At 38.3% G+C, this 17,034-nt stretch overlaps 1 protein-coding gene across 1 annotated transcript; it reads left to right on the forward strand.

Moving 5' to 3' along the window:
* Positions 1-3,598: 3,598 nt before the first annotated feature.
* Positions 3,599-16,542, forward strand: LOC135474761 (metallophosphoesterase 1-like). Its single transcript, XM_064754350.1, is given in 10 exon segments — positions 3,599-4,058; positions 5,580-5,596; positions 5,599-5,649; positions 7,015-7,156; positions 8,862-9,048; positions 9,843-9,905; positions 11,202-11,324; positions 11,991-12,131; positions 12,918-12,999; positions 15,997-16,542. Coding segments are annotated over 10 exon segments (1,233 nt in total). The 5' UTR covers positions 3,599-3,807; the 3' UTR covers positions 16,173-16,542.
* The last annotated feature ends 492 nt before the right edge of the window (positions 16,543-17,034 follow it).

A 17,034-nucleotide genomic window follows, 5' to 3' on the forward strand; every position in this document is an offset into this window, starting at 1 on the left:
CCGTTATACCATACATGTAACTGTTGGTGATGTTGATGCCATCACCCTGTTCATGTAATAACCACATTTTCCAAGCCTACGTTATACCATACATGTAACTGTTGGTCATGTTGATGCCATCACCCTGTTCATGTAATAACCACATTTTCCAAGCCTTCGTTATACCATACATGTAACTGTTGGTGATGTGGATGCCATCACCCTGTTCATGTAATAACCACATTTTCCAAGCCTTCGTTATACCATACATGTAACTGTTGGTGATGTTGATGCCATCACCCTGTTCATGTAATAACCACATTTTCCAAGCCTTCGTTATACCATACATGTAACTGTCGGTGATGTTGATGCCATCACCCTGTTCATGTAATAACCACATTTTCCAAGCCCATGTTATACCATACATACTAAGTGTTGGTGATGTGGATGTCATCATCCTACTTGAATGAGACTGACCTGTTAGTCTCCCCAGAATGACATTTTGAGAGGCCACATCAATCATGTGACCACGGCAACTAGACCGAGATGTTAGGAGAGGAACCGTAGGCTCCACAAATGTCATTTTTTATGAATTTGTGCGATTACCATTGATCATTATTTATGTTTAATTTATATTTAAGCCAAACAGCCAGCTGACAATGGTTGATACTAGGCTAGTTTTAGTGTGCCTGTGAACAGCAGTAAATGTTCCTTACTGTAAATCTAACACATTCCCATCTGTCCCTCTAATGAAGCAGTTGTATCAGGCACCTGGAGTCCTGTCCACGGCAACATTTAGTGAAGAGATACATCACCATGGTAAATGTGCTTGACTTCTCTCTGTAACTCTTGCAAATGTGTTGTTTGAATAGGGGGGTACCCGATATGCCATGAACAGGGGGCTTGGACCTGCTACTAGAGGGCACTTCAGTGCATGGTTAGACTAGTTGGGGAGCCAAATATATGCATGACATGTGCGGTGTGATGATCTGCTTGAGTCAATGAGTAACCTGCTTAAGGGTCTCCTGATGTCAGATATTAACAAATTTGCTTTCGACCTTATCTTGGTTTATACTAAATATAGCCCAACAATAAAAGGCACAAAATAATCAATATCAAACAGTGAATATATACAGCATATATAACACCACCAGAAATTAAGATTAATCTAATTATGCCCAAAAGATAATGAGATGGACTAAAAAATGCACATCTCCTTGTGTTTTACATATACATGTATAAACTCTCATATAAAACAACACTCATGCAATGAATGTAGGTCACCCCACCTGGGATTTTTGAGAAAAACACATTTTACATCATTAAACAGGTAAAGAAATGTAACCTACATAAAATGTAAAATTAAAAAAATTTTAAATTTATTTGACACTGTTGTCATAAATTTCCAGACATGTTGGTAGGGTGCCCTAAAGGGATACACAAGGTTTGTTTTGTGTCATAGTTTGCGTTATTAAGCTTTAAATTTAGAAAGTTCTGGGAGGCCTCCATGGCTCAGTTGGATAGTGCGCTAGCGCAGCGTAATGACCCAGGAGCCTCTCACCAATGCGGTCACTGTGAGTTCAAGTCCAGCTCATGCTGGCTTCCTCTATGGCCATACTTGGGAAGGTCTGCCAGCAACCTGAGGACGGTCGTGGGTTTTCCCCAGGCTCTGCCCAATTTCCACCCACCACAATGCTGGTCGCCGTCGTATAAGTTAAATACTCATGAGTAGCCTACAGTGTAAAACACCAATCCAATAAATAAATAAATAGAAAGTTTTGCACGCTCTTGTCCATGCCATTGTATAAGACAGTGCCATATAATTAGGAAGAATTTAATTGGTGTATAGTCTTGATATGGTCTGAATACTCCATGTGTTCTGGTAATTGTTTTGATGGGTTGATTGTTTTGCTGTGTAAAATAGGAACACCGATAGTCAAACACATATATGCACATTGTCTGATAAATGCCACATCATGATACGCTTAACAATGTATTGTGAGTCTGCAAACTCACTCTGTGAAAATTAGATGCACAACCCATTAATGTGCCTTCAGACTGCATATGACTATTCACAGGCACTGAAATGATCAACTGATATGCATTTTTCTGTTCCAATCAGGCGGTCAGCTCAACATGTCCTTTCGATTTAAAAACGTCTTGAAATGACACATTCAATGATCGAAATGGAGGTAATTGTTTATTTATGTCAGAAACCAAAATTAATTCTCCTGAAGCGAGAAGAAAGGCATGTGTACAAAAAGAACATATCGATTACATTTCCATAGAGTTAATACTTGCAATTTGCATTTGCGGCAAACTGGAGGTGGTGACTGAAATCACATTTGCTAGACCATTTTGGAGGGTTGAAGGCTGTAACTTCGGTGGTTCCGTTCAAATTTATAGGGGGGGGGGGGGGGCTTTTTCGCTGGTATCTCGAAAAACGCATTTAGAAGAAATCTTTTACTCTTATAATGTCGCATACTGTTTAATATATTGAAAAGTAAATGACAAGTGTTAAAAGGTAAGAGATTTATCTTTATATAAACGTTATTTTAAATATACTAAAGTAACCCCCCTCCCAATGTTTCAGTTTGGACTAGCCCTGGGATATCTTCTGTAATGGCTGCCACCATGGGCTGCAAGAACTCGTCGGATAACAAAGTAAAGCGTATGTGGCATTCTCACAAAACGGAACTGGATCGTGTTGATAATGTGCTGATTTGAACATGTGCGCCTTATACATTTTCAGACAGTAAAAAACAGATATGTATTGATTTGATTGATAGTCTGCACTATGAACAGCTGGTCTGACGTTTGAGAGCACATCGATCAGTCTGTCGAGTGCCCTAAAAAAATCTCGCACAACAACAACACTTATTGGCTGGGATTGTGTAACCAGTAGAAGCTTAAGATAATGAGGCAGTTTTCTGTCTTTATTGGTTTTAGCTGCCCAATGGATCCTCACCATCAAATGGTGATTAGATGTAATTAACTGACATTTTTAAACAAATTAGCTCTTGGACGGAAGAGATGATGCCCTGCCATTAGCCCAGGATGGTAACTTTCCCCTTTTTTATAGGGCCGGAAGTTGGGGTTAAGAAGTGGTGATGGACTCAGTGTTACAATGAATGTCAGAATTTTAAAACAGCACACATAATCCATCAAGAAGGGCTAACTAAACATTAACCAGTACATATGTCACAATAGTATCTTGGTTAGGCCTACTTCTTGTAGGCCTAGCTAAAAACAGGCTACACTGCAACACACATGGGCATAGGGCCAAAAATGTAATCTAACCCCAACTTCCGGTATATGCGCAAGTATCCCAATGCGGAACTCCCTGGAACGTTTATCTCGGATAGGTCGTAATATTTGGACAGGTGTTGGCATAGTCAGAGCTGTATCCTGTCCACCCATGAAGGAAGCATCATAAAATTTCGGAAAACAGTGGATTGCTAACATCTTCGAGGTGTCTGGATATTCTTTTACAATGCTTGGGTAATCCTGATTCCTTAGATGTGAACAGAACCCAGCCACGACTACACAAGCGCCAGTCCAAATATAAAATGACACATTAAAACAGTGCAAAGGGATCTAAAATAAACTAATTAAATGATCAATTTGTCCTTATTCCGGACATTCTGTTGGTCTTATACTAGACCAACCTTCTTTCTGCTTAGATGGCAAAAGATACAAATTGATTAACATCAGCTTCATTTTGCTTTTCAGGTATAACCTGCTGTCTGGTTACCAGCCTTAACATGGCAGTATGCAAAGTGGGGTGATTTTGCAGTCTTGACAACAGGGCTGATTAGTCCAATCAGAATGCTGCTTTCCTGTCGTATGAAGACTTTGGGAAGGTTTTTCTTCATGGTAGTATTATTGGTGTTTTACTGTGAGTTCCTGCATTACTACATGGTTCTACTGCGGTGTACCTGGCCGAGCTCCGCCTCTCTCACCTGGGCTCGCTTCCAGACAGAGGAGGATCTTCCAAAACCTCCCCTCCGTGTTATGATTTTATCTGACACTCACCTGCTTGGCTCTAAGAATGGTCATTGGTTTGACAAAATCAGACGGTAAGTTGAGGTTCGGTTACCCAGAAGTCTTGGGGATTTATAGTGCGTTATGCTGGTAGAAAAGAAACTCAGAATATGGAATTGATTGTGATAATTACTTCTTCGTTATATTTACCATCCAAATTTCATTTTTACAGGCTGAGATCTTTGCCTGTTGTTTCTTACATACCATATAATACATATGTATACGTATACATGTACATATATGGGGTTTTTGTTAGCATTACTGTTGTCTTGTTGTGTGTCTGCTGTGACATAGCAGGGAAAGTTATGACGTGTCAAGGAAAACTGTGACATTCACTGAAAGCTGTGACGTGGCAGGGAAAGCTGTGATGTAGCACTGAAAGCTGTGACAAAGCATTGAAAGCTGTAGCAGACATAGCAGAGAAAGGGGTGATGTAGCAGGGAAAGCTATGATATAGCTGATAAAGCTATGAAATGACTAGGAAAAGATGTGATATGCCAGGAAAAGCTGTGATATTGCAGGGAAAGCTGTGACATAGCAGGGAAAGCTCTGACATGGCAGGGAAAGCTGTGACATGGCACGGAAAGCTGTGGCATGGCCGGGAAAGTTGTGACAGCAGGGAAAGCTGTGGCATGGCAGGGAAAGCTGTGACATGGCAGGGAAAGCTCTGACATGGCAGAGAAAGCTGTGACATGGCAGGGAAAGCTGTGACATGGAAGGAAAAGCTGTGACATGGCAGGAAAAGCTGTGACATTACAGGGAAAGCTGTGACATAGCAGGGAAAGCTCTGGCATGGCAGGGAAAGCTGTGACATGGCAGGGAAAGCTGTGACATGACAGGGAAAGCTGTGACATGGCAGGGAAAGCTCTGACATTGCAGGGAAAGCTCTGACATTGCAGGGAAAGCTGTGACAGGGCAGGGAAAGCTGTGACATAGCAGGGAAAGCTGTGACAGGGCAGAGAAAGCTGTGACATAGCAGGAAAAGCTGTGACATAGCAGGGAAAGCTCTGGCATGGCAGGGAAAGCTCTGACATGGCAGGGAAAACTGTGACATTGCAGGGAAAGCTGTGACATGGCAGGGAAAGCTGTGGCATGGCAGGGAAAGCTGTGACATAGCAGGGAAAGCTGTGGCATGGCAGGGAAAGCTGTGACATGGCAGGGAAAGCTGTGACATACCAGGGAAAGCTCTGGCATGGCAGGGAAAGCTGTGACATAGCAGGGAAAGCTGTGACATTGCAGGGAAAGCTGTGACTTGACAGGGAAAGCTGTGACATGGCAGGGAAAGCTGTGGCATGGCAGGGAAAGCTGTGACATAGCAGGGAAAGCTGTGACATGACAGGGAAAGCTGTGACATGACAGGGAAAGCTGTGACATGGCAGGGAAAGCTGTGACATGGCAGGGAAAGCTGTGACATGACAGGGAAAGCATACACCAAGTCTGATTAAGATTGCTGAGATTTAGTTTTCAGAGGTTCTGCTGCTTTATTAGGTCTGTTGAGCATGACAATTACTAATTGCTAAAAATCATTAAAATTGTGTATTTCTTTTTTCCCCTAGAGAATGGCAGATGGAGCGGAGTTTCAGACTGCGATGACTATTCATCATCCAGATGTCATCTTTGTTCTAGGTCGGTCATAAATAGCATAGCTTGAATCTGTATTATGTTCTTTTTTGACTATGCACATTCAAGGGGTATAACTCTGAGAGTGTAGATTATTTATCTCCCTTATCTTCTATTCCACAGTGACAATCAGAACTTACTATGTGTACATAAATCTGTTTTCATATATATTATAAAAATGAAATTCTCTAGTCTTCGCCTCTTATGGCCTGTTTGATAACTGTAATAAGACACAATTTATGTCATGCCCTGAGTGTCTGCGCCCAATAAGAGCTGAAGCAATTTTAATGTAATTGTTAAATTTAGTATCTTAAAAGGTATTACTGTATTGTAGAAAGGACAGTAGTACAACATTTGGGAATACCCTATGTGCATAGAAATTACTGTAAATTACAAATTCACGACCTAGTCTTTGTGTATTGCAAACGCTAATGTTAGGGTTTTGAAGTTACATGTATGTGTAATTTGAATAGAAAAGCTAGGACTTCGTAATGTGCACCAAATTGCAGTCCAAGATATGCTCTTTTATGAACCATTTTAAGCTACCATCAGTAGGTTTCTTGCTACAAGTGTTTCTTTCATTTATAGAAATTTAAGCCCACTCATTTAGCTTAGACACAGAGCATAACTTGACACTGATATGTTCTAACTGTCTAGTTAACTGTCCATTGTCCCCCAAAACGAGCTGTATATCTTAATATACCAGCACCGTGGTGTTGTTGATCAACCGTTACAACATTGTCTCGTCGCAAATTGCACTGTACTGAAGCAGAAGCTGATAAACATTGTGAAGGCTGGTTGGAAGCCATGAAGCTGCAGTTCTAGGGCATTTTTAGCCTCTTGCAAAGCAATTTAATTCAGTTGAATACGTATTAATAATTAATTTCAGGAACATAAAATGATTTTTATGCCATTGATTGCCTCTGTCCAAGAGCTATGTTATGCTCGATATTTTTTTTTTATAATTGTTGTAGTTAACAGTTTTTATTTGGTCATAACAATCACTGAAACAGTGATTATTCAGTCATAACAATCACGGATATAGTGATTATTCAGTCATAACAATCACGGATATAGTGATTATTCAGTCATAACAATCACGGATATAGTGATTATTCAATCATAACAATCACTGAAACAGTGATTATTCAATCATAACAATCACTGAAACAGTGATTATTCAATCATAACAATCACTGAAACAGTGATTATTCATTCATAACAATCACTGAAACAGTGATTATTCAGTCATAACAATCACGGATATAGTGATTATTCAATCATAACAATCACTGAAACAGTGATTGTTTCAGTATTTTTCAGTAGGTTTTAAATTGCTCATTCAGGATCTACTTGTGGTTTTGTTCTCAGGTGATTTACTGGATGAGGGACTGTGGTGTTCAAACAGCGAGTTCGAATATCATGTCCAGAGGTTCAGAAGAATGTTCCGCACTCCTGATAAGTCGCAGATGCACGTTGTTGTGGGCAACCATGATATTGGATTTCATTATATGTATGTAGCTTATCTGACTTTGATACTGCTGATCTGAGAGATATTCAGTTTTCACTGCATGACATGTCATAAATGATCTTTTCTGGGGTTTCAGTTGAGTTTTGGTACACTTTTGTTGTTAGAGAAAATGAAAACCTTAGGATAAGTGTCAGACATTTGCGTGGACCTCACACTCATGTTGGACTGATTATTGTTCAGTTTTTATTTTGCTGATATATTGTCGTTTTTAAAAATAATATTTATGGTGTTTAGAGGACAAATATATTTTAATGTGCAAAAGTCCAAAGCAAGTCAGAAAGTTGCAGAAATCCTGGGCAACATCTCAATTTCATTGATCAAATCAAATCAAAACCCATCAAATGCGAAATCTATTTGGATAATCTTGCCGATAGCAAAGGTATTTTCTGATTGCACCATCCATAGGCATACATGTACTTCTTGTGATCCTTTCGTTTTAACTAGATAGTGAAGGGAGAATTTCTTTCTGGTGTATTAGAATCCATTAATCTGAAAAGGACAGTGAAGGGCATTTCTTGATGGCACTGTAAGGGGCATATTTGATTGAAGTGAGCATGTAGTGAAGGGATTGTCATCATTCACTCCTTTGCTTACTAAGACCGGCCCGGATAGCACAGTTGGTAGAGCGTCCGCTTCGGAACCGGTAGATCCAGGATTAATCCTTGATCGAGTCACACCTAAGACTATAAAAGAGGAAGTTGTAACTTCCTTGCTTGGCGTTCAGCATGAAGGGGATAGTGCAACGACTGGTTGACCCGTATCAGTATAATGGCTCGGGCGGGGTGGCTTACTTGCCTTCGGTAAGTCGTCTCAGTGAAGCAGCACTAGATAAAAGAGCGGTGAAAATCCATCCTGCTACAAGGAGGCACTTCGTCGTCATATGACTGAAAAATTGTTGAGTACGACGTTAAACCCCAAGCACTCCCTCACTCACCTTTGCTTACTAAGAGAACTAAGAGGACTGTTGTCAGTTTTATTTTGAACCATCATCCTGACTATTACTGTGTTCCTTTTATCACAGTTGTGTTGTGTTTGAAGGAAGTCCTCATTTCCTCAGTTAGTCACCATGTTGAGACATATTATAGACATTTAATACACTTAAATTTAATAGACACTTGAACAGGTAAAGTAACCTAACTTGTTTGTGTGCAGGCTGAGTGCACTAACACCAAATACATCTCATTTACACTGAAATGAAGCTGATCAATCAGCACTAGAAATGACAGAATGTCAGTCTATAGAACAAGTGTTTTGGAACAACTGTATATTTTTGACTTGGACAGGTCAACAAAATATTTACATGACATGCAAAACTAAAGCGTTTTGCTTTGACTTGCAATTTGCAGAATAACCTGGCAAATATCTGGTAAGGGTGCACTTTACTGTACAATGCCAACCCGCTGTGTCATTTGAGAAAAGGAATTTAGTACATGTAAATAAATTCCAGAGGTGCATATCTACCCCTCTGGAATCACCACTCCAGTGATGTGAGAACGAGTCTGAGCTGGAACGCTCGTATTGCCTGCACCGTGGGCGCGGAATGCAGGGATGATGCTGGCGTGGTGCACACACTTATTTAGGTTACTCTTTTGTTCTTGTGTATTTCTGGTTTGCAGGGTTATTTTGGGGCAGGAGAACTTTCGACCAATAGACCTTGATTGTTATATAGTTGTTTTGTACTATTCAGGATAAATGATGAGAAGAAGTATCGTTTTGAGAGTGCGCTGAAGGCACCATCCGTCCGCATCATTGAGATCCGTGGCATTCTGTTCGTGCTTGTCAACAGCATGGCCTTAGAAGGGGATGGCTGTGAGTTCTGCATGGAAGCAGAGTTAGAGCTGAGACAAATCTCGACCAATCTCAAGTGTGCAAAGGTAACTTGTAGTCTGCAGTGGTGTTTCGAGAGGTGTACATGTGCGTAATGTGTCGTAGCTGGGATAAACACACTAGCACATGATCATTTATGCCTATGGTACTACATTTCAGTCTTCGACAACAGCCCAAAATTCAACTCCAGTCCAATTTCTTAAAATGTATTTTAAAGAATTTTCGACTTGAAGCTGTCCCCAAACCCATGTAAAGTCTCAGATGTCACAACATGTGGAATAAAATACACAGATTTTGCTGAGCTGTTTGTAACTTGAGAGGGTCATAATGCTTTAAGACGGTCAGGCAGATTTGTTTGTCCTGCAGCAATGAAGTCATGATCATGCTCACTGTAAACAGCTATCCAGCTTTTTAAATTTCAGTGTGCCAGTGTATTGTCAGTGCCTAAGGGTAATTTCAGTGTGCAAATGTGATCTCAAGGGGGCAATATTAGTCTGTTTTGTGGAATGGTAATCTGTAGTGTACCATGGTAATTTCAAGTATGCATTGGTAATCTCAGGTGCGCAAGGATTATAGTGTGTACTCTCCTGCCTTCATTGTATGAAAGCCAAACAATCAGGATAAGTGAAACGTAACAAAACGTCCAGTAAATTGTGGTCATGGGAATTCTTTGATCCACAAGGATGGAATATGCTTAAAAGCAGTGCTCTTTTTAAAAAAAAAGAAAAAATAATACCCATAATGTTAAAATGGTAAAAAAATTGGGGAGGGGGGGGTGTTGTTGACAATAATGACATATTTTATATTAATTTATTTTGATGTTAATTTTGTTTTTATTTAGGCTTATCCAGATTGCTCTCCTCCCCAAAGTTATCTCCCTTACAGCAAGCCAATTCTTATGCAGGTATGTATTTTGGAAATGCTCCTCTTGTGTTTCATCTTTAATGGTCACTAAATCCTGTAGTTTGCACGCATACAGAAACTTCACACCTGATATATTCTAATCCATTTCGTAACTAATTTCAAACATGTTCAAGATGTATGTTTATGAACGATTGGATGGTTTCACAGAGTCAGGGCTATAAATCAGTTTCAATTTTAGTATAATAAACCATTGTGACTCATGAGATTTAATAGACAACTTCATTTATGTTGTTGAGTCACGCTCTGTGACATGCTTCATCTGGTGATGTATTCCGCTATGGCAGGTGAAGTCTTTCAGGGTAACTTGCTTCATCTGCTAATGTATTCAGCTATGACAGGTGAAGTCTTTCAGAGTAACATGCTTCATCTGCTGATTTATTCAGCTATGGCAGGTGAAGTCTTTCAGGTTAACATGCTTCATCTTCTGATGTATTCAGCTATGACAGGTGAAGTCTTTCAGGGTAACATGCTTCATCTGCTAATGTATTCAGCTATGACAGGTGAAGTCTTTCAGAGTAACATGCTTCATCTGCTGATGTATTCACCTATGACAGGTGAAGTCTTTCAGAGTAACATGCTTCATCTGCTGATGTATTCAGCTATGACAGGTGAAGTCTTTCAGGGTAACATGCTTCATCTGCTAATGTATTCAGCTATGACAGGTGAAGTCTTTCAGGGTAACATGCTTCATCTGTTAATGTATTCAGCTATGACAGGTGAAGTCTTTCAGAGTAACATGCTTCATCTGCTGATGTATTCACCTATGACAGGTGAAGTCTTTCAGGGTAACATGCTTCATCTGCTAATGTATTCAGCTATGACAGGTGAAGTCTTTCAGGGTAACATGCTTCATCTGCTAATGTATTCAGCTATGACAGTTGAAGTCTTTTATCATTAAATCTCAGCACTTCTAGAAGTCAGTTAACTGGCATTTTTTCTGAGATGTCATATTTTTTTTAAGAAACTGAACACATTGCAAGTGCCTGTATGCTTTATCCCTGGCTTATGTTTTACCTATATCTGTATATATTTGGCACTTTCTAACAGAACAGTCGATTAGACTGTGTTGGTCATTAGGTTTGAATTAACTGAGGTAACATAGGCTAGAAATCCATTTCTATATGATCTGGGTTAATTCCCATCTTGTCACCCATTTGACCAAATGTTCGACTTGGACTTAACACTAAGACATATCTCACACTCCAGCTGTTGTAAAACAACAAAATGGTTTTTAAAAAAAACATATCCATTATATGTAATTTATATTTGTCCTCAGCATTTCCCGATGTACAGAGATTCTGACTCCAATTGCTCGCTGCCTGACAAAGCTCCTGATGACATACGCTATGACAAATTCAGACCTAAATTTGATTGCTTGTCCAAAGCGGCAACGAAAAAGGTTGGTAAAATGTGTTTTACATTGTGGTTTAATGATGCCCTAGTGATTCTTTTTGAGTTTTACGGAACATTTTTGTTTTTTGTGTTGTGTTCCAACATCTAGGCTGGCTGAGGGTTGAAGGCACGCAGAGTTTATTCAGTGCCACAAAGTTTGTTGCAGTGTTTTCTCACATGTGATATAATTCTTCTAAATTTTGGGACATCTGGTCTGTACTTTATAGCCAGTGTACATGTAATTGTAGCAGGAATTTTTAGTTTCCTTTTATTCACATGGTTAGTCCATCTAGTGAAGAATATGTTCATTGTCTTTACTTTTTCAGAAAACTGAGAGAGAAATGTAATTCTTTGCTTTCAGTGCTACTAAGATCTGTCCTTAAAATTAAAAGAATAAAGTATAACCCAAATGTGATGTAGAAACTTTCGTGCCACATTTAATGAGCATAAGACTCCATTAATGGCCCAACAAGCACCATGGCATTAGGACTGTGGGACATTAAAAATTCCCCATGCAAGTCTGAATCTAGTGTGCCAGTGGTCAGGAGTGGCTCCCCATTTTACCTCCGTCACCCTCTGCTGCTGTATAAATAAAATAATCTTACTTCCAAATGAAGTGAAACAAGAAATAAATTGGTAAGTTTATAATGTCATTTGTGATTCTTATTTGTAGCTGTTTTCCTGGTTAGAGCCACGCCTTGTGGTCAGTGGTCACACACATCATGGCTGTTACCGTGTCCATGACAACCAGGTACCAGAGTGGACAGTGGCCTCCTTCAGCTGGAGGAATAAGAAGAATCCCACATTTTTGTTGGTGAGTCAGTTAGACAGAGGCCATTTAGTTTTTAAATGTTGTTTTATTGAACATTACAACGGACTAGTAGGAAAAAATGTCAAAAGTTGTTTGCTTGGGGTAATGAGCTTATTTTGTAAATTTTGGGTATGTTTGTTACCTTTTGATTTTTTATTATTTTCTTTTCTTTTCTTTTCTGAAGAATGGATTCTGTGGGTATTTTAATTGAAAGTTATTTTAAAGATTATTAAAAATTCCCTTCTAAACACCTGATTATTTTGCGGGTTTACATTATATTGTTGAATAATGTAGCAACAGCAGCGAGCTACAGTTCAAATGAAATACTGTATGTAAAAAGACAATTCATAAGTTAAAATGCTTACTTTATTTAAAGTAAGAATAGCTTTTGAGTACCGTACTTTAGTTTTTAATTTCAAAGGTAGGGTTTCCCCAGACAAAGAACTTGTGACCTTAATCCTAAATTCTTGTAATGTCCTGTCCTAAGTTGATGGTAAATCACAAAGATTGTAATTATCACTGCCCCATTGACCTGTGTTCTCGAAGTTGTAAACTCCATGTACATTGTAATAGTTGATAAATGGTAAATTAATATTCAGAGGTACATGAACATATGCATCCTTATGAAGATAGGAGACCTCAAAATGGAGAATGTGCAGATTTCTATGGCATGCAAAAATCCGGTTCAACATGCTTGTAGAGACGTTTGTGTGTTTTGTTTACTTACATCAGGGTGAACAAAACACATAGTGTGATGTTGTTTGCTGACTACAGTTTTTTTCCTTGCAGATGCTGGCCACAAGTGATGATGTCAGTATAAACCAGTGCTTTCTCCCCAATGAGGGCACAGTTATTTGGATTTATATTTTAGGTGGATTTTTTATCTTTGTAGTTACTGTTATTTTACCACGACATTTCAACAACCATGTTACTAGATACAGCTGACATTTCCTAAATATAATTTATCTATTCTATATGAAAGATGAAATTCAATTAGTATGCTATTGGTGGAAGAAAAAGGTATAGTTTTATTTTATTTTGTGAATAATCAAGTGCTTTGTGTAGATACATGTTTTATTTAAGCCAGTCCAAAACAGAATTTCTCATGGGTACCTAGTGCTTCAGATTTGATATTTGTAGAATTTTGATATCAAATATTGTGTAATCATCATATGGTTTGATCAACTTAATGCTCAATCTGATCTGTGATTCTTTGATATATTTTTGAAAGAAGCTTTTAAAATGGAAGACTAGTTAAGCCAAGATTTTTTACAAAACCTAGCTAAGTGGGAAAGCAGCCATGGTATAAACTACTGAGAAGTTATTACAGTGGTATAGCGCTGTGTAAAGGGAAGCAACTCTAGCAGCCATTGAAGATGACGTCTCCATTTCACTGTTTGCAATTCTGAACTTTCAGTTAAAACTAATGACACATTCCTACTTCCTACAACGTGTACTTTATAATGAGGCAGCTGGTAAAGATTAAGTTAGTACTTTTAACTTAAAACTTAAGAATTAAACATGTAGGTGAAACAATGTTTAAACCCTTTACCAGTTAAAATACCAACAAACTATAATAAATATGTCATGTATTTTCATAGAGTTAGTATATTTTTATTCAATAAAAAATGGGTCTGTTTTTCCATGGATAACTAGATTTGCTTTCCTCTGCAGAAGCCTCTGTGTACATATGTGTATATAAATCATGATTTTCCATGTCAATTATGTAGACACTCACTGTTAAGAAATGTTATTCCCGGACCACTTAAGAGTAAATAATGCATAATTAAGGTGTGGTGGAACTGGTGTAAAAGTTGGCTGGAAGGGGGCATATGTGTTTTGTAAATATGTAGCGCAACATATAATTAAAGTTTTATTTCACTGGTGTTTAGATCATGCATTCTTTTTCACTTATACAAAGAACATAGTTACTGACAGAAAGAACATAGTGATAGTCTTAACTCAGGAACTGTATAGAGACATAAACTGTTATTTATGTGTCAAAGTCGTTGTGTATCCCAGGCTCTATAAATTTCCCAAAGTTTGCATGTCAATATGCAAGATGACTGAAGCACTTCAGGATAATGGGATGTACATGCAGAATTTACATTTCTGTGCATTCACAGGCTTCAGTTTGTTGAATGTGAACAGTGCTGTGTAAATTAATGTAATACGTGTAATTCAAAATTCTGTGCATATTTAAAACCTAATACTAAATTACAGTTTTGTAAGTGTAGCTCTGAATTCCTATACTTTCTAATTAGTTGTTTCATTCTTGAATGGTTATCAAATTCAACATTTAGATACATTTAATATCCGAATAATCCTGAAACTTTTGTGGGACCAAGGTCTGAAATTTACTCCACAAGCGTGCTGTTTATGCATATGTTAACTCTCTTGTGATTGGCTTGTTGACTTCTTCTATGTGTTAGATATCAGCTACATTCAACTGTTTTGCATATGTTATCTCTCTTGTGATTGGGTTGTGAAGTGTTGAAAGGCAATCAAATATTTGAATGCTATGGAGTGCTTTATGAGCCACACTGACAGTATCTAGGAACTGTGACGTCACATTACTTTTTTTTCCCCTCAGCAGAAGGAATTTTTGTGAACATTATTTCAGTAATCTTTTACTCATGGGTATAGAGAGTTATCCCAACATTCAGTGTTGTGATTAAAATTGGAAAAACTTCTTGTGACGCCACAGTTCCTAAACTTTGATAGTATGGTTCATAAATCCCACCTTAAAATTCAGATGTTTGAACGCCTTACTTGTTTTCACAAAAATCTAAAAAAAGTATATGAAAGTAAATTTATGTATAGTTTTAATTGGTCTATGTAGTGATGTTTACTTCGATTTTTAGAGGTCTTTTCCTTTAATGAACAATAGACTACATTTCCAGAGCTAAGGCCTGAATTTCCATGGGCAAATTGCTGCAGGTGAAGTTCTTTGTTTTTATAATAACCTGATATCCCAGGCAATTTGTCTTGTGTGCAATGATTTATTTCAAATTTGTTTAGAGTTGTCTTATGTTTAAAAACAAAAAAAATATTGTATTTGATTGATTGAATTTGAGCCATGTCTGACTAAAATGTTGTAAGTGTGTGGTTCTTTTGAACAAAGAATCGTGTTTCGTCAAATCTTGGAGTTTTAGAAAATTTACACAAAGGCCCACACTGTACACGTAGTAATTAATTGTGTCACCACTGATAATTTGGGCCAGTGGCCCCTGGAATGGTCGTCACACCTTTCATGAGTAGACTTATACCTGGTAAGAACGTACATATATCTGTTCTTTTAGAGAAAGTTAATATTTACGTTTAGATGATTAACCCTGGGATAAAACTTCACTGTGTCACGCGAGCCTCATTAAGGCTGAGTTACATTGATCTAATACATAGAATTCTACGAAGGATTGTGCAGCAATGCAGAGACCACGTGGCCAAAATTAGGGCCTATGCTCTTTTAGCATGACACTTTGAGTGCAAAAAGTTGTCTGAGACTTACTGGGTTTTATACCAACCAGGTTATGTCTATTTTAAGTTTATTATGAGCTGTGCTGTAGTTACTTGTATATTCATTGCATTGTTCTGCCAGACCCTGTTTCCCTATCAGATCTTTAAGGGCCTTTGACCTTCTTGCCTGTTCATTTTCTATTCACGTACACTTAAACCAGATAAGATACAATTACAGATACGTTTGAAACGAAGAACTATGTAACGTGAGTCAGTCTGTACAAGTGCATCAATGGATCTACTCAAGAGTCAAATCTTTGTCCATTCTAGATATTGTGGAAATGACCACCATTGGGTCTATAACTATTCTACTGTAGCAATGGTTAAAACTGTTTTTTTTTTTTTTTTGCAGAAATGAATTTTGACATTTCGTCAGCGAACGACTGGCATCATGTATGTCAAAGCTTACACAAAATAATTTACTTTAACATAAGTAAGGGAGTGCACCTGAACATGACACGGGGAATCTTGGTAGTTGTGATCAGGGGTTGTGACAGATATTACATTTTGAGTCGTGTACATTTGTGAATATTTACAGCCACGCTTATTCTGTATCTGCTACTTTCTTTGTATTAAATACGGATATCATCTATATATACAGTACAAGGAGCCACATCAGTACCGCATCAGTTTGTCTTATATTTGTTTTTTGTGATCACTGAGTGATGTTAAAAAGTGACCGAGACAGGAGACCCAGCCAAGGGCAAAAGACTCAAGAATGTAAGACTCATTATAGGCGTATGTACAATATATTAAAAGTTATTAAATGCAAGCCCATGCTGGTATATTATGTATGTCCTTGGTTTTTGCTTCATTTTGCACGTTTACGGCTATAATCTACGAAACGGCCCAATTGAAACTTGACCATTTATCTCATTGAACCCATGTTTCAATTCAGAAAAATCAACAATCCAAATGAATACAGAAAAAATGTCAAAGTCTAATAAAAGACAAACCAGCCATAATTTTGTCGAAAATGAACGTATCGGCTCGAAATTTGATGTGTATGTTATCATTGCGAAGTACCATGAACCGTTGGAAGTCTGGGAAAAAAGTCCAAAGACAAGACTAAACGATGACAAAAGTAAGTTGACGGAAACAGAGGAAACGATCTGAAACCTCCAATTTGATTCTCATGGTGAAGTCATTTGCCAAGTGTAGATTCAGTAGGATGAATCGTGGTGCAAAACAATCGTGTCTGGAAAACTGATTGTTGATGGACTGACAGAGGAAGTGCACGTCATTGTCCATTGGTTCCGATATTGCCCAATGGTTCCGATACCGGGATCAACAAGCACAACCTCTCCGGCCGTACGTTTGAAGGTCTGCCAGCATCCTGCGGATGGTCGTGGGTGTCCCCCGGTCTCTGCCCGATTTCTTCCCGTCCGGC

The sequence above is a fragment of the Liolophura sinensis genome, chromosome 9 (assembly GCF_032854445.1).
Source record: "Liolophura sinensis isolate JHLJ2023 chromosome 9, CUHK_Ljap_v2, whole genome shotgun sequence".
In the NCBI taxonomy this organism is placed as follows: domain Eukaryota; kingdom Metazoa; phylum Mollusca; class Polyplacophora; order Chitonida; family Chitonidae; genus Liolophura; species Liolophura sinensis.